The sequence below is a fragment of the Typopeltis vanoorti genome, chromosome 25 (assembly GCF_054136105.1).
Source record: "Typopeltis vanoorti isolate ZY-2024b chromosome 25, IOZ_Tvanoo_1.0, whole genome shotgun sequence".
Lineage (NCBI taxonomy): Eukaryota > Metazoa > Arthropoda > Arachnida > Uropygi > Thelyphonidae > Typopeltis > Typopeltis vanoorti.
Window position 1 is genome coordinate 20,451,370 of NC_143573.1, and position 18,835 is coordinate 20,470,204.

Here is an 18,835-nt window from a genome sequence, read left to right on the forward strand (position 1 = left end):
ATTTAATAGTTTCATTAGTATATTTGAACAGTCGAATTTTTAAAATATCTTTTCCAGGCAATTTTTTTTTTTTCGAAGTTATTTAATTATACCATTAAATTCCTCTATAGAAGAATTACTCTACCAGATTTTTTGTGGTTTATTGTTATTATTAACATCTGACCTCCTTGATGTCGGAGACCCATCATGGGGAGGTACATACTATTGCATGTACTCAGACATATGATTACTCGGATATCTTATCCGAGTAATCAGTTACCGATGTTTATCAGTATTGAGTTGACGTGTTGAGATATTTTGTGTTCAGTTTGATATTTTCCCGTAGATTTTAGTGATGGAAAAAAACAGGAGACATTCATATACTTCAAGTTACAAATTGCAGGTTGTAAAATATGCAGAAGAACATGGGAATAGGGAAGCTGAAAGAATTTTTGGATCTCCGTCTACAGAAAAAATGATTATAACTTAGCGTGGCCAGAAGGAGATTTTGTACAATTTGCATAATGAAAAGCGTGCGGAACGTGGAAAAATTGCGAAGTGGCCAGAACTAGAGATGAAGTTTTGAAATGGGTGCAAGAAAATTGGCAAAATGGCATTGCCATTTCAACAAAAATGATTCGTACACATGCAGTCAAAGTAGCCTGTGAGTGTAACATTGAAGATTTTAAAGGTGGTGCATCATGGTGTTACCATTTCATGAAATGCAGTGGACTTTGTATGCGTACAAAAACAAAAATCAATCAAAAAATGCCAAAAGAATATGAAGACAAAATTATTTCTTTTCATAAATATGTGATTTAACATAAAAAAAATTACAATTTTGAAATGGGACAGATAGCCAATATGGATAAAATGCCCCTAACCTTTGATGTTCCCTCAAATAGAACTGTAGCTGAGAAAGGTGAGAAAAGCATTACAATCAAAACCAGTGAACACGAAAAAACACACTACACTGTAGTTCTTGCATGCTGATGGTACAAAGCTGCCGCCAATGATAATTTTTAAGCAGAAGACTCTGCCTACAGAAAAAATACCAACAGGACTGATTGTACATGTGCATGAAAAAGGTTGGATGGATGAAAGTGTGGATAGATAAAGTATGGAAAAGAAGGAATTGCGCACTACTAAAGAAGAAAGCTCTTCTTGTATTTGATCAGTTCCGGGCTCATCTGAAGGATTCAATCGAACAAAAATTCCAAGAGTGCAATACTGAATTGGCTGTGATACCAGGAGGACTAGCATCACAATTGCAGCCACTTGATGTATCTTTAAACAAACCCTTTAAAGTCTTTATGAGGGAAGAGTGGAACAAGTGGATAATGAATGCCGGTATACATCAGCTAACACCAAATGTTGCCCTGAAACGGCCATCAATCTCTCGAGTGGGTTAAGACATCTTGGTCGAAAATGAATGAACAAACTATTGTTAAATCTTTCTTGAAATGTGGAATTAGCAATTTATGGAATTAGGAATTAGCTTTGATGGAAGTGAAGATCATTTCTTATATGAAGATGATGATGATGATGAACAAGAGGAAGAAGAAATTAATGATGATAGAGAAGAGTCAGATGACAGTGACATGGGTTTTGCAGGTTTCTGAAAGGTCAGTTTACTATTAAAAATTACCTATTATTTTATCGATTTTTTTTTAAATCACACTTTAAAGTTTAGGTTTTTTCCAGAAAATTGTATTAAATTTCTTGGGTGTGTCTTATACATAGGAGCGTCTTATACAACGGAAAATACGGTACTTGTCACCATGAAAACCCTGCAACCAAATCTGTGCACAATAATCCATATGAGGCCTTATATAATGGCAGGATAACCTCTCTATTTCTGCATTTCAGAGTCTTCTGCATCATTGCCATTATCCGATGCGACGTCTTCACAACGTGTGAAATGTGGCCTGGGAATTTTAGGTTCTTGTCCACCATTACTCCTAGATCTCTCATCTTCTCTATTTCCTTTAAAGTTTTCCCATCAAGTGTGTAATTTGCATCCCATCATTGCTTACCAAATCTCAAAACCTTACACTTTGCAACATTGAACTAAGAGTTCCACTTACCTGCCCATTCATGCAATCTATTCAAGTCTTCTTCTTCTTCTTCTTCTTATTATTATTATTAAACAAGACCTCATGGAGTCAAAGGCTCATCTAGGAGGTCCTTTTATCTCACACACATCTCATCATACCGGGTCTTAAACACATTCAAACTCCTTGCAGACACCACACTCTCAGGCAAGGCATTCCAATCATTCACAACTCTGCACGAAAAAAACCTGCCTCTCACTCCCCTACTCACACCCTCTTTATACAGTTTCCAGGGATGACCTCTGGTTCTCCCCTGATCTCCCACTATTCTCTCTAGAGCTTCTCCACCATTGATCCTATAACAACCACTTACCAACTTGTAGGTCTCTATCATATCTCCCCTCTTCCTTCACTCCACTAGACTCTGCAAATTACATCTTTTCAATCTTTTCTCATACTCGACATTCCAGAGGTCAGAAACTACCTTAGTCAGTCGCCTTTGGACCCTTTCCAACATCTCTTCATCCTTCTGAAAACCAGGTGACCAAATTTGGGCACAATAGTCCATGTGTGGCCTAATCAAAGCCTTATACAATGGAACAAGAATCTCCCTACTTCTACAGGTCAGTGTTCTCCTCATCATTCCCAGAAGTCTTTGTATTGTCTTCACAATTTTGGCGATGTGTCACCTAAATTTTAGATCCTTATCCACTATCACTCCCAGATCTCTTATTTCCTCTACTTCCAACAATATATTCTCACCAAGCATAAATTCTGCATCCCATCTTTGTTTTCCAAATTTTAAAACCTTACATTTTGCAACATTGAACTCACATCCCCATTTGCTTGCCCAATCACTCAATTTATTCAAGTCTTCTTGAAAGGCCACAACATCTTCACTACTCTTTATGGTTCGTCCCAACTTTGCATCATCTGCAAACAACTGAATATCTCCATCCAAATCTTCGCCAATATCATTAATATACAAGTTAAATAGTAATGGCTCTAAAACAGATCCCTGAGGCACTCCACTAGTGACTTTCCTTTTCCTGGATATTGCACCCCCATACACAACTTGTTGATACCTATCAGATAGCCAGTCTCCAATCCAATGCACTAATCTAATATCCAACCCCATCTGCTCTAGTTTGACTGTCAACTTATCATGAGGTACTCTATCAAAAGCTTTTGCGAAATCCAAGTATATTACTGTGTATCCTTCTCCTCTGTCCAAGGAAGCAGTCACTTTATTGTAATAAGTAAGTAGATTACTAAAACACGACCTCCCTTTAGCAAATCCATGCTGTCCATCAAAGATTATACCATTGTTGTCAACCCAACTCTGGATCCTAGTTCTCACAAGCTTCTCCAACAACTTAACCACAACACCTGACACACAGATAGGCCTATAGTTTGATGCTTGAGTTCGATCACCTCCTTTATGAAGCGGCACAATCTTGCCCTCCTTCCACTCTTTAGGGACTTGACCAAGTGCAAGACTCGTATTAAAAAAATATGTCAAGGCAGGTGTCAACTCTCTGGCACATTCCTTCAGAATATGCGGTGATATATTATCAAGTCCCACAGCCTTATTTACATCTAGTTTACTCAACTCCCCAAACACCTCTTGCTCACTTACAGTCAGTCTCTCCTCCTCATCATCAACTGCTCTTAATCTCTCCATGAAGTCACATTCACAAGATTGAAAGATCTTTATGAACTGCTCATTAAGTATCTCCACCACACATTCTGCAACAGCTGTCTTTATACTATTTCCTCCAATCAATGTCATCCTTCCATAATCATTCTTTCTTTTGCTGGCTACATATCGAAAGAACTCCCTAGGATTCTTTTTAGCTTCATTAGCTAACTGCTGTTCATACCTCTCTTTAGCTACTCTCACCAACCTGCTGTTCATACCTCTCTTGTAAGGCCATAACATTCAATTGACTCTACATTGTTCTCCCCAGTTTTGCATCATCTGAAAACAGCTGCATATCACTAGTTAAACCCATCCCAATATCTTTAACATATAAATTGAACAACAATGGTCCCAAAACTGACCCCTGTGGCACACCACTAATGACCTTAATCTTCTGGGATACTGCACCCTAATATATAACTTTCTGATCCCTATCTGACAGCCAGTCACTGATCCAACTCAGATGTCTGTTACCCAATCCCATCTGTTTCAATTTATATAAGAGCTTGTCATGTGTCATGTCATAAGTACACCACTATATATGTATCTCCCTCTATCCAAGATATATGTCACCTTGTTATAATACATAAGTTAGTCAAACATGATCTCTCCATAACAAACCCCATGCTGATAACCACAGAGAATACTGCTGTTATTACCCCATATCTGTATCCAATTTCTCACCAATCTCTCCAGTAACTTCACCACAACTCCAGATATACAGACTGGCCTATAATTTGAAGCTACAGCCTAATCACCACCTTCATGCAGTGGAATAATTTTACCCTCCTTCCATTCCCTTGGAACCTATGCTGTTACAAGACTTTTATTAAAAAGACATGCCAGTGCTACTGCCAATTCCCTGGAACATTCCCTTAAGATGAGTGGTGATATGTCATCAAGTCCTATTGCATTATTGACATCAATCTTATTTATTTCCTCAAATACCTCCTGCTCACTCACAATTAAGCTATCCTCTCCTATGTCTCCTGTGTTCTCTACACTTAAGTTCCTCATGATTCCACCCTGATCAGGATGACACACCCTTGTAAATTGATCACTGAATACCTCAACAATGTCTTCTGCAGCAGTTACCATTCTACCACTTTCATCCATTAACATCATCTTACCATGATCATTCTTCCTTCTTCTTGCCACATATCTAAAAGACTCTCTAGAGTTACTAATTATATGAAGAGCCAAAGGCTTCAATTAAGACTCTAGAGTTTTTCTTTGCCTGATTTGTCAATTTCTGCTCATACTCTACTTTTGTTTCCTTTACTAACTGAGTCATCCTCCTGGCTTGTTCTTTATACTCTTCATGTAACTGATCATTACCATTATTCATCTTGTACTTTCTCCAAGGTACTTTTTTTTTCCTGATTTCATGCTTAAGCTCCACATTCATTCATTTTACACCTACCTTATTCAGCCTTTTGGCTTTTGAAATACATTCACACATTGATGAAGTTATTTCTTTGTCAGTTCCCGTGCAGCATTTATTTCCTTACTGCTCAACTCCTCATTCCATGTTAAAACTCCAAGCTGTCTCCTAAGTGTGTCATAATCACCAGCCTTATAATTCCACATATATTCCTTTCCTCACATAAGTCTGCATATGACAAGACACAACACAGGTGATCACTTCATGATCACTTTCATCAACTGGAGGAAAGTGTGAAACCCATCTCACAATTGCATCCTCTGATGAAATGATTAGATCTAGAACTTTCGATCCTCACGTACCCTCCTTTATGGTGTGGAAACCGTGTGCTGCCTGAGATAGTTATCTCTCAAGAACTTGAGAAATTCATTTTCTTTATTCCTAAATGCTGTCTCTTCATTCCAATCTATACCACCATAATTAAAATCACCCATAATAATTACCCTCACTTTGTTCACTAATCCAAGTTGCTTATACATTTCTTCATCACCACCCTCCTCCACATTCCCAGGCCTATAACAACATCCAACTAAATATCTCTTCCTCTCAACCTCCACATTATACCACACTGTCTCATCAGCAGTGTGGTATAATGTTCCCCTGCTATCATCAGCAGCATTCCCGCTCCCTTCCTGCTCTTTCTATCCTCATCAAAAATACTGTACCCTTCTATTTCTATTCTTGTTATGATATCATCTTCATTCAACCATGTTTCACTTATTCCAATGATTTTGGGGTGAATAAACTCAATCACTAAAACCATTTCATCTCCCTTATTTCTGATACTTCTGGCATTTGTAAAAAAACTTAGTAGTTCATTTTTTAGGAAGTTGAGACTGAACATACATCTGTTCAGTCTCAACTTCCCCAACCACATCGCAATATACTCCATCTTCATAAACCCATTCATTGCCAATTCCAACTCTGGTATTTGGTATTTGTATAGTATTTGTAATTCTGTCACAGGATGTGACCATAAATTCTGTACCTATATAGCTTTATCAATCACATTATTTCTTACATTCCCTCTTGTTTCTTGATTCAAATGATTTAATATCTCATAAGTTGTTAGATTGAATTTTGTTACATCACTCTCTAAATAAGGTATGACATTGTTCCAGCTTTCTCTGTGTCTTTCCTCACTTCTCTTTTATCTTTGGCTTTCTTTCTGTTGTATTCAGTCTTATTTTCAAATTGATCTGGTTGACTTCTTGGAAATGGTTCAATTACTTTTCAGCTTTCAAACTGCTTTAATAAAATTCAAACTGTTTTAATATAACACAAACATTTAACCATTCTTCTTTTTTTTTTCAACTGATTCAGTGATTTATATATCTTCTGTTAATTTTTTAACTGTTGAAAAAGCTTGGTTCTTTTAAAAGACACTTTGAAGCAGTCCGTCCTCATCTTTGGTGATGCTTTCATTATTCTCAACCATCAGGAAATAAATTTGGTGAACTAATAACAAGTGGTATTTTCATTTCCATGTTTCTAAAAAACCCTTGTTTCAAGAACGAATTTTGATAATTCGTTATTTTTTATTCTATTACTGATCTATGTTCTTTTGCCATCCAAGTGTACAGCAGTCATTGTGTGCAAAGAATGTATTTTCAACCTTAAAATTATAGTAAATTACATATTCGATTCAACTTCTTCCATTTCTATTAATTATTTGTTTGCCATATATACTGATGACTGAATTACTTTTACAATTTCCAGTTATAGCATTTAAGTCTGCCATCACCACTTGATAGTCACTTATTTATTGGCTTTATTATTTCTAGCAGGAGCAGTAAAGAACTGTTTCTCATTAATTCATCATTACTTTTTTCATCACCTTCCACAGGTGCATATACTCCAGTTATTGTCAGATACTCTTGTTGTCCTGATTCATGTTATTCTTTATTTTCAATAAATATAAATAACTACTTTCTTTTATAGAATACTGTGTACCATCGTTAAGCCTATTTTGCCTTCTCGTTATTATTATTATTTCCCAAGACCTCACGGAGTCAAAGACTCATCCAGGAGGTCCTTTTATCGCACACACATCTCATCATACCGTGTCTAAAACACACTCAAACTCCTTGCAGACACCACACCCTCAAGCAAGGCATTCCAATCATTCACAACTCTGCACGAAAAAAACCTGCCTCTCACTCCCCTACTCCCACCCTCTTTTTACAGTTTCCAGGGTAGACCTCTGGTTCTCTCCTGATCTCCCACTATTCTCTGTAGAACTTCTCCACCATTGATCTTATAACAACCCCTTGCCAACTTGTAGGTCTCTATCATATCTCCCCTCTTCCTTCTCTCCACCAGACTCTGCAAATTACATCTTCTCGATCTTTCCTCATACTCAACATACCAAAGGTCAGAAACTTACCTTAGTCAGTCGCCTTTGGACCCGTTCCGACATCTCTTCATCCTTCTGAAAACCCGGTGACCAAATCTGGGCACAATAGTCCATGTGTGGCCTAATCAAAGCATTATGCAATGGAACAAGAATCTCCCTATTTCTACACGTCAGTGTCCTCCGCATCATTCCCAGAAGTCTTTGTGTTGTCTTCACAATTTTGGCGATGTGTCCCCTAAATTTTAGATCCTTATCCACTATCACCCCCAGATCTCTTATTTCCTCTACCTCCAATAATATATTCTCACCAAGCATAAATTCTGCATCCCATCTTTGTTTTCCAAATTTTAAAACCTTACATTTTGCAACATTGAACTCACATCCCCATTTGCTTACCCAATCACTCAATTTATTCAAGTCTTCTTGCAAGGCCACAACATCTTCACTACACTTCATGGTTCGTCCCAACTTTGCATCATCTGCAAACAACTGAATATCTCCATCCAAATCTTCGCCAATATCATTAATATACAAGTTAATAGTAATGGCCCTAAAACAGACCCCTGAGGCACTCCACTAGTGACTTTCCTTTTCCTGGATATCGCATCCCCATACACAACTTGTTGCACCTATCAGATAGCCAGTCTCCAATCCAATGCACTAATCTAATATCCAACCTCATCTGCTCTAGTTTGACTGTCTCAACTTATCATGAGGTACTCTATCAAAAGCCTTTGTGAAATCCAAGTATATTACTGTGTATTCTTCTTCTCTGTCCAAGGAAGCAGTCACTTTATTATAAAAAGTAAGTAGATTACTAAAACATGACCTCCCTTTAGCAAATCCATGCTGTCCATCAAAGATAATATCATTGTTATCAACCCAACTCTGGATCCTAGTTCTCACAAGCTTCTCCAACAACTTAACCACAACACCTGACACACAGATAGACCTATAGTTTGATGCTTGAGTTTGATCACCTCCTTTATGAAGTGACACAATCTTGCCCTCCTTCCACTCTTTAGGAACATGACCAAGTGCAAGACTCATATTAAAAAAATATGTCAAGACAGGTGTCAACTCTCTGGCACTTTCCTTCAGAATACGCGGTGATATATTATCAAGTCCCACAGCCTTATTTACATCTAGTTTACTCAACTCCCCAAACACCTCTTGCTCACTTACAGTCAGTCTTTCCTCCCCATCATCAACTGCTCTCAATCTCTCCATGAAGTCACATTCACAAGATTGAAAGATCTTTATGAACTGCTCATTAAGTATCTCCACCACACATTCTGCAACAGCTGTCTTTATACCATTTCCTCCAATCAATGCCATCCTTCCATAGTCATTCTTTCTTTTACTGGCTACACATCGAAAGACTTCCCTAGGATTCTTTTTGGCTTCGTTAGATAACTGCTGTTCATACCTCTCTTTAGCTACTCTCACCAACCAAGTTACCCTCCTTGCCTGGTCTTTGTAGACCTCATGAAATTGGTTACTTTCACTTCTCTTATGCTGCTTCCACAATGCCCTTTTTCTGTGTATCACATGCTTAATCTCTTTATTCATCCATCTCACACCTACCTTATTTAACCTTCTCACCCTTGGAATACATTTAGACATTGCATCTACTAAATAGTTTTTGAAAATCCCCCAAGCTGCATTGATCTCTTTTCCAGCTAACTCCTCATTCCATGCTACACCCGCAAGCTGTCTCCTGAGCTCTAAATAATCACCTCCCCTTGTAGTTCCACATATACCCTTTTTCAGAGGGGTCCTTGCACTACTGGCAACCACCCAGCTAATCACCTCATGGTCACTTTCACCAATTATTGGATGATTTGACACCTCATTTATAATTACATCCTCCGATGAGATGACCAAAACCAAGACCCTTAATCCTCATGTGCCCTCTATTACATACTGTCTGAGGTAGTTATCCCTCAAAAACTCAAGAAACTCATTTTCTTTATTTCCAGTTGCTATCTCTTCATTCCAGTCTATACTGCCATAATTAAAATCACCCATAATGATCACCCTTTTCTTATTTGCTTGGCTTATTTGACTATATGTTTCACTATCACCACCATCCACATTACCAGGTCTATAACAACATCCCACCAAGTATTTGAATCTATTCACCTCTATCTCACGTCATACTGCCTCAAAACCACTGGCCCTATTTCCCTATTGCATCTCTACCTTGTATGGACATAACTCTTTCTCTATCATCAATAGCACTCCCCATCCCTTTTTACCCCTTGTATCCTCATGAAACATATCATACCCTTCCATCTCTATTCCTGTCAGGATGTCGTCCTCATCTAACCATGTCTCACTTATTCCGACAATCTTTGGGTGAACAGACGCAATTAGTACAACCATTTCATCTGCCTTGTTTCTTATACTTCTAGCATTGGTATACAAACACGACAGCTCATTTCTGGATCTACAGCTAGTTCCACTGATACCACTCACTCGATGTGATCTCTCCATGCTGGACTGGGGCCATTTCCCTTTCTGCTTCTTCATTTTAGAACCCTTTTCAATTTCATCTGTTTCCTCTTGATCCCTGGTCATCCCATTTCTTTCCTGCCTACACATGCTCTCACCTCCTCTTGGAGCATCCACCTTTCTCACGCTGTGTACTCCTGTCCACCCTGAGCCTCCCTGTTTCCTTGCTCCTCTTGCACACCCATTCTCTCATTTTCTATACTCATACCACTCACTTTGTTACTACTTACACCACTGTAAGATTGTATATAATTATTAATTAGTTTTGCACCACTCTTACTTTTTCTTTGTTTCAGATATTACTGCAGTTTTTATGTTCATTTTAATTAAGAGTTCATAGTTGTTCATCTTTGTGGGTTTGCACCTTGGATATTCTAGGTACTAAGGTTAATCGGATAATTAGATTCTTTTGTTTCCATTTCATATTCTTATTTGTAACGTTATTTGTATTCTTGTCATCAACCTTTAAATCCAGCCATTCCTTCTCCTCCCACTATTTTGGGATTTGAAAAAGAAGTTTCAAATTAGACCTCGTAATGTCCTGCCAATCAGTTGCTAGCAGACATAGCTAGTCTAGTGATGGGAGTGCCATCCTACAGCCTCTGGATCTGGACCAGCATATATTATATTGGCATTTCCTGCAATATGATGAAACAGTTATGCTGCTCTGACTCTGCCACTAGTGTCTCATTTGTAAAAACAGGATGTTAAGCTGGGTAGGAGAGGCTATTTCTGATGCATCTCCACCCCATACATCCCTTGTTGGAATTCATCATGTATGTGTGTGTGTGTGTGTGTGTGTGTGTGTGTGTGTGTGTGTGTGTGTGTGTGTGAGGGGGGAATGTGAGGAACAACAGGATGAAAGATTTGAAAGAAATATTGATTGATTTCAGAGTGACAATGTACAGAGATTCGATAAGAAGCGTGATGAATGTAAAGATGCACAAGGTCTGTTTTCCAGGAGGTAGAATGAGCAGGGTGTTGAAGCATTTGATAAGAGGAGTATATGAGCAAAAGAGTTTTTAGTGGTAGATGGGACAAATGATTTGACTGGTAACAAGAAGAATGTAAGGAGGGATATCATGAGACTGTTTAGGAGAGTGAAAGATAACAGTGTGGTAGGTAAGATAGTCAGCATGTTGCCCAGGTATGATGATGATGATGAGTTGAGAAGGCAAGCGAAGTCTATAAATGGCATGCTAGCAGAGTTGTGTGAGGAGAAAGGAGTTAATTTTGTGAATGAACTCCTTTCTCTGTGAATGAGCTCAAGGGGGGCAGATAGAGCTATATAAAAGAGATGAGCTGCATTTGAATGATTTGGTGTGGATCAGTTGGAGAAACTGTTGCTGCAAGAGAGAATGACTGATGTGGATGTATGACCTGAAGAAGCAAGAGGTGTTGTGGAAGAGCAGGAGAGTAAGGTAAGCAAGTTTGTGAATGGAGAGTTGAATGAAGAAAATAAGAAAGAAGGAACACAGAGTAGACAGGGAAATGGGGGAGGTCAGGGTCGACAGTGTGACACTGAGTGAAAAGTGTAGATGATGGTTTCAGAAGTGGATGTGTGAGTGTGCAAGAAAGAATTAAGACAGTCAAGGATGTGGGGGGGTGGCATTTAGGTCTGGGGAGAAGTATAATATCAGTGATGATAGACACGAATGGACAGGGAAGAGTGTAGAGGAGTCACTTTGCAGCAATATCATGAAATGAGGAATTGCACGGGAAGGAAGTCAATGCTGCTTGGTCTTTACTCAGGAATTATCTGGCAGAGGCAATGACTGAGTGTATTCCAAAGATCAGGAGATTAAATAAGGTAGGTGTAAAATAGATGATGACTGAAGAAGTGAAGCATGCAATCTGGAAGAAAAAGGCATTGTGGAGGCAGCACAAGATGAATGGAATAATCAATTACATGGGGAGTACAAAGAGCAAGCAAGGAAGGTCACTCACTTAGTAAGGATAGCAAAAGTGCAGTGTGAACAGTTGTTAACAAATGACTCTAAAAGAAATACTAGAGAGTTTTTTTTTATATGTGGCCAGTAGAAGGAAGAATGATTATGGGAGAATGATGTTGGTCAGTGATAATGGGAGAATGATAAACACTGAGAAGGATATAGTAGATGTGTTTAATGAGCAGCTTATTAAAGTATTCCATCCTTATGATTGTAACATAATGTAAAACTTGAAAGCAGTGGGATGGGAAAAAGGAACCACTGATGGTGAGTGAGCAGGAGGTATATGAAGAATTGAGTAAAGTTATGTCAACAAGGCCATGGGACTTGATGATGTATCAATATATGTCTTGAGGGAATCTTCCAAGGAGTCAACAACAGCTTTAATGTATATTTTAACATGATTAGCCCAGGTCCCAAGGGAATGGAAAGATGGCAAAATTGTTCCACTTCATAAAGGAGATGATAAGACTAAGGCTTCAAATTATAGGTCGTTCTGCTTATCTTGAGTTGTAGCCAAGGTGTTGGAGATGCTAGTGAGGACAAGGATTCAGAAGTGGAATGAGAGCAGTAGTATTCTGTTTAATGAACAACATGGGTTTGCTAAATGAAGATCGTGTTTTAGCAATCAGCTTACTTATTATAACAAGGTGACAAATACATTGGACAAGGTGGATGATTATACAGTGGTATATTTAGAGTTTGCAAAGAATTTCAATAGATTGCCACATGACAAACTAGCAGTTAAATTGGAACTGATTGGGTTGGACAGTAGATAAGTGCATTGGATTGGAGATTGGCTGTCTGATAGATATCAACAGGTTGTGTATGCAGGAGTGATATCTCAGAAGAGGAAGGTCACTAGTGGCATGCCCCCGGAGTCTGTTTTGGGGACATTGTTGTTTAATTTGTATGTAAATGACATTGGAAAAGGCTTAAATGGTGATATATTGCAGAATGATTTGAATAGTTGGGAATTGTGGGCATGGGAAAATGGTGTCAGTAAATGTAAAGTCATTCACTTCAGCATGATTAGATATCCAATGTCGTATTATATTGGTGGGATTAAGCTATGTGGCAGAGATTGCAAATACAACTCAAAAGATAATTGCAATGCCGAAACAAACGTTCACATGTAAAGATAAGGATGTTATTTTGCCTCTTTACAAGGCTTGATAAGACTTCACTTGGACTATTGTGCGCAGGTCTGGTCTCCTGGGTTCCGTTGTGATTCTGATATATTGGAGAGAGTACAAAGGAAAGTGTTAAATATGATATCAGGATTGTAGAATACTGATTATGAAGACAGATTGAGAATTTGTAGACTGCAGACATTAGCAAACAGGAGAAAGAGAGGGTGATATGATTGAGACTTACAAACTTCTGAAAGAGCCATACAAGATTTCAATTGATGAAATTTTTCAATTTATGAAGGGTCGGGAAAGGACGAGAGGGCATCCTTGGAAGCTGAGAATGAAGACCACCAAGAAGGGTGTGAGGACTAGATTTTTCCCTCATAGGGTGGTGCGTGATTAGAATGGATTGCCATTGGATGTTGTGAGTGCAAGCAGAGTGAATGAATTCAAGAATAAGTATGATAGCTGGTGTGTGTAGTATGTGGCCTCCCTTGATGAGTCTCTGACTCCCTGGAGGTCTCTCTTAATAATAATAATAATAATAATAATAATATACAGTTGTTTGCAGATGATGCAAAGTTGGAGAGAGTAATGAGAAGTAGAGCAGATGTAGCTTTGCAAGAGGACCTAAATAGACTGATTGGATGGGCAAGTGTGTGGAGATATCAGTTTAATGTTGCAAAGTGTAAGGTTTTAAAATTTGGGAAGCAAAGATGGGATGTAGAGGATTGGTGGAGATATTTTAGAGGAGATGAACGATTTTGGGGTTTATAGTGAATAGGGACTTCAAATTTCATGGACATTTTGCTAAAATTGTGAGGACAACGAAGCAGTTACGGGAATGATGTGGAGAATACTGATACGTAGAAGTAAGGATGTTTTGATTCCATTTGGTCGCTAGGTTTCAAAAGGATAATGAGACGTTGGAGAGGGTCCATAGATGATTGATTAAGTTGGTTTCTAGTCTCTAGAATGTGGAATATGAAGAAAGATTGAGAGAATGCAAATTACAGAGCTAGTGGATAGAAAGACGAGGGGGAGAGAGACATGATTGAGACGTGTAAGTTGGTATGGGGTAATTACCAGATTGGCATGGATAAGATTTTTCATAGAATATCTCGAGACAGGAGGAGAATGAGAGGCCATCCCTGGAAGCTGTATAAGATGGGTGTCAGAAGGGGTAGGTGAGGAGTAGATTTTTTGCATGGAGAGTGGTGGGTGATTGGAATGTATTGCCTGAGAGTGTGGTGAGGGCAGGGACAGTGAATGCATTTAAGTCAAGATATGATGAGCTATGCATGTGAGAGACCTCCCACAATGAGTCTCTTGACTCGATGGAGGTCTGTTGATAATAATAATAAAATAATAATAATATCATCATCAGATATGTACCCTCGAGTGATGTTCTGGTTACTATGACAGCACTACATGATTAAGTTTACATTATTATTAATCTGCTGTCAACAATTATCCTCCAAATCAGTCTATTACTTATGAGCCAATATTGTCATCTCTAACATTTCTTGCTTCCAAGATACTTCTGACTGAATCACTCCACCTAGATCTTGGTCATCCGCTGGGTCTCTTTTGTGCCATCTTGGTATGAAACACCTGTTTTGCTAACCTTTCCTCGCCCATTCTATTTAAATGGCCATACCACCTTAGATTAGCTCTGCTGACATATTCGTAAATGCTAATAATGTCAAGTTCCTTTCTAATATCTTCATTTTTAAATTTCCATTTTTAATAGGATTCTGTCATTGATGCCATTGGTTCATTCCCCTACTTTTTCTCACAACCCTCATATCAGTGGTCTCTAGTCTTTGATCAGCTGCTTTATTTCTAACCCAACTCTCAGATCGATAATTTAAAACTAGTTTTAATCACTCACTCACTCACTCTCTCTCTCTCTCTCTCTCTCTCTCTCTCTTTCTCTGCTTTTGGCAAGAAGTCAATGGACACTCCCATGTGCAAGGTGCATCATGCCATGTCACGAGTCACATGTTTGTAGCCAATATAAACTGGAGGAATATGACACTCTCAAGTTTAGTGCAACTGTGTTCAGGTGAAATGGCTGTGAGAAGTAAACTGACTGAATTTGAAAGAGCTGTTGTGATAAAATGCCATGTTGCAGGCTTATCTGTTTGGCAAATTGTTGACAAATTGGGCTATCCCAGGTCAACAATCATTGATACCATACTGAGATGGAAGCACAGAGAGTCAAGCAAGCATTACTTGCAATGAATGACCCCATCACATTCACCAAACATGACCATAGAGTGCTATGAATTATAACATGTAAAAACTGACATTCATTGGCCAACATGTTGAATTCAGAATTCCAGGCATTGACTAGAACATGAATCTGCATAAAAACATTGTCATAAGGCTGCTACTGTAACTGCGTGGTTTGAGGGCATGAACGTCACCACTATGGGCTGATTTCAGAGTCCTGATCTCAATCTTATTGAAAATCTGTTCATTAGAGTTCAGGTCAAGAGACATCCACCCCAAAACAGTCTATGACCTCATTACATGTCTACAGGAAGAATGGTCCAAAATTCCCATTGATCGCTACTGTACACTTGTGGAAGTATGCCTGGATTGCTGCGCTGACTATGAATAATGCTCCTAACTCCTGAATCTGAAAGAAATTTGTTGAGTCCTGTTAATAATGTAGTTGGATGTTGGCAATTTGTTCAAAATATATGATATTGAAACTAATTTTGAATATGCAAATTAATACCCAGTTTAATTTTTGATAGATGGATGTTTTGGACAGATTGGGGAGAACAACAAAAAATTGAAAAAGCAGCAATGGATGGTAGTCATCGTAGAGTTATTATCAAAACAGACTTGAAATGGCCAAATGGTTTAGCACTTGGTAAGAAAATTAAATTTTATTTCATATTAAAACATGTTGAATATTTTCTGATCTAAGAGTGATATTTCAAATTAACATTTGTTGAAAAATTACTATATCACATAACATCACTTATGGTCTCAATATATATATATACAGGGTGTTCGGGATAAATTTGACATATTTATAATTAATTATATTTTTCCGTAAGTTACATGTATTAACACACACTTCTCTTCATTTAAAAGTTTGGACCCTTCTTCATTCATATACAAGATGTCAGAAAGGATGGATAGCTGGAACCCACCTGAATCATGGAAGAGAATAACTTGTATCATGATGATTCGTGCCCGCCATCAAAATAAGGATATTACGACTGCTGCCCAATGCTCCCTGAATACAGTAAAAACAATCAGGCATGAACTAGAGACTTGCAATGGTGACTACGAGGATGTAGCAAGAAGAAAGATCCCTAGCAGACGATCTGATTGCGTTCGTACAGCAGAATTCCTCGCAAATCTGCAGGAACAGGTGTTGAAGAACCCTGGCATTGGAATTCGGGCTTTGTTCGTGGAGTTGCTAACTGTAGTCAAGCCCTGGATAACAAGGGTAGCCAATGGTAGGCCGTATGTATGGCAGCAGGATTCGGCCCCTTGCCACACCTCTGGGAAAAGTCAAAAATGGTTGTCTGAAAATTTCTACGACTTCACCAGTCCAAATGTTTGGCCTCCAAACTCCCCAGACCTTAACCCCATGGATTATTTTGTATGGGGCGCAGTTGAAAAAGACACCAATCGCACTTCCAGTAATACAAAAGCCCAGTTAATGGATAAAATTAAAACAGTTTTTGCGGCCCTTCCCAGGGAGACTGTAGCATCAGCTTGTTCGAGGTTCCGAAGCAGAATTGAAGCTGTGATCGATGCTAATGGTGGTTATTTTGAGTAAATCTTGTTGATAGTATTGTAATTAACACTGCCTGTAATGTTTTTTTGTCAATTCATTAAATTTAATAGATACAAAGAAGATTTTCTTTTTTCTTACGAAACTGTCAAATTTATCCCGAACACCCTGTATATATATCATCCTGACATGTACCCTCAAAGGGTGTACAGGATATGATAGTACTACATGAAAAACTTACATCACCACTAACTTACTATCTACAATTTTCCTCCAAATCAATCTGTTATCGGTCAAGACTCCAACATTATCAGATCTTATATTTCTATATTTTTTTCTGGGGCGCTTAAGGGTCAAAGGTGTATAACTGAGAGGAGACCTCTAGATAGCCTTTCAAGGAATGTGGAGAACCGACCAGGGCTTCTGACCTAATGTCCAATCCTCACCTTCTATTGGTGCACCCTGTTGGGTATCTACCTGGATACTGAATGAACTAGGATATACTGGCAATTTGGGATTTAGCCGACCAAATTGTATTCTAGGCTTAAACCAATATACAATATGATGGTACAACATGACAAAATTTCATGCCAGCTGGGGCGTCACCCGGTTACACAAGGCCTCCGTTGTTTTCGCCAGGGCGAACAATGAAAGGTCAGCTACTGGAACAAATCTGAAAGCACACCCCAACTCAACATCACCAGAGTTAAAGATCGATACTATCAACATAAGAAGCCTGAATGGCAAAGAAATGGAGCTAGCTGAGGAATTAGATAAGTACCAGATCAACATAATACGGGTGAGTGAAACAAAATGGACAAAAACTGGTGAGATCTTTCTGAGCAATAAATACAAAATGTTATATTCAGGCAATAACAATCAAGGAAAAGTAGGAGTAGCCATAGTATTCAATACAAAATACGAGGCTAATCTTCTTGAATGGCAGGCATTCTCCAGTAGAGTGATGTGGGCAAATATCAGAATGGGGAATTGGACAATGAGACTTATTTGTGCCTATGGTCCCACAGAAGTGGAAGAATTTTTTGATGCTTTAGAAAAAGCAACTGGCACAATGAAAAAGGAAAAGTTGGTCCTTGTTGGGGATCTAAATAGCAGAGTAGGAAAAGATTGTCAGACATACAAAAATATTTTGGGAAAATTTGGAGAAAAGAGCAAAGCTAATAATAATTACAAATACCTGTTGGATTTCTGCTCAGGACATGGACTGGTTATTACTAACACCATATTCCAACATAAAAATGTGCAAAAATTCACATGAAGAGAAGAGGCAAGGAATAAGAAGAGTCTCATTGATAATGTTATTGTTGATAGTGATTTTCTCCCTGGTGCAGGACACCAGAATGTACAGAGGATTTGAAATTGGAAGTGATTACTATTTAGTCTTGAGCAGGATAAAACTGATTTTCATATTGAAAAGAATAACATGTAAGAAAGTTTTAAAGCAAATAAAAGTTGAGCAGCTCTCAGATGTGAACTGTAGACTAAAATACACAAAGCTTATTGAAGAAAAAATGAAAGAGTTTGAGAACAGGAACCAAACCTTGGAGATTCAGTGGCAGACTTTGAAGAAAACCCTGATTGATTCAACCAGAGAGGCATGTGGTGAGGTTGTCTGCAAGGATAGAAAAATCAGAACTCCATGGTGGACACAGGAAGTTAAAGAGGCAGTGAAAGAAAAGAAGAAAGTATATCAAAAGTTCCTGGCAAATAAGTCAGCTTGTGCTCTTAGAGAATACAGAGTCAAATGTAAGAAAGCTAAACACTGTGTAAAATTAGCTAAACAAAAGTCATGGAAGGACTTTGGCAAGAACATAGAAAATAAATATCAAGAAGGTGGCAAAATATTCTGGAGATTGTTGAAGAAACTTAGAAATGAAGGAAACAGTGCTGTAAAAGGAGTTAGAGATGATAAAG

The 18,835-nt window shown here is 38.3% G+C and overlaps 1 protein-coding gene across 3 annotated transcripts in view; it reads left to right on the forward strand.

The window, feature by feature from the left end:
- Positions 1 to 18,835, forward strand: part of LOC150092591 (low-density lipoprotein receptor-like) — a 400,302-nt gene that overhangs the window by 194,004 nt on the left and 187,463 nt on the right. For all 3 annotated transcript variants that reach the window (XM_090414387.1, XM_090414386.1, XM_090414388.1), the window contains one exon: positions 15,903 to 16,021. In XM_090414387.1, coding sequence (XP_090270513.1) covers positions 15,903 to 16,021 — 119 coding nt within the window. The remainder of the gene's footprint in view (positions 1 to 15,902; positions 16,022 to 18,835) is intronic.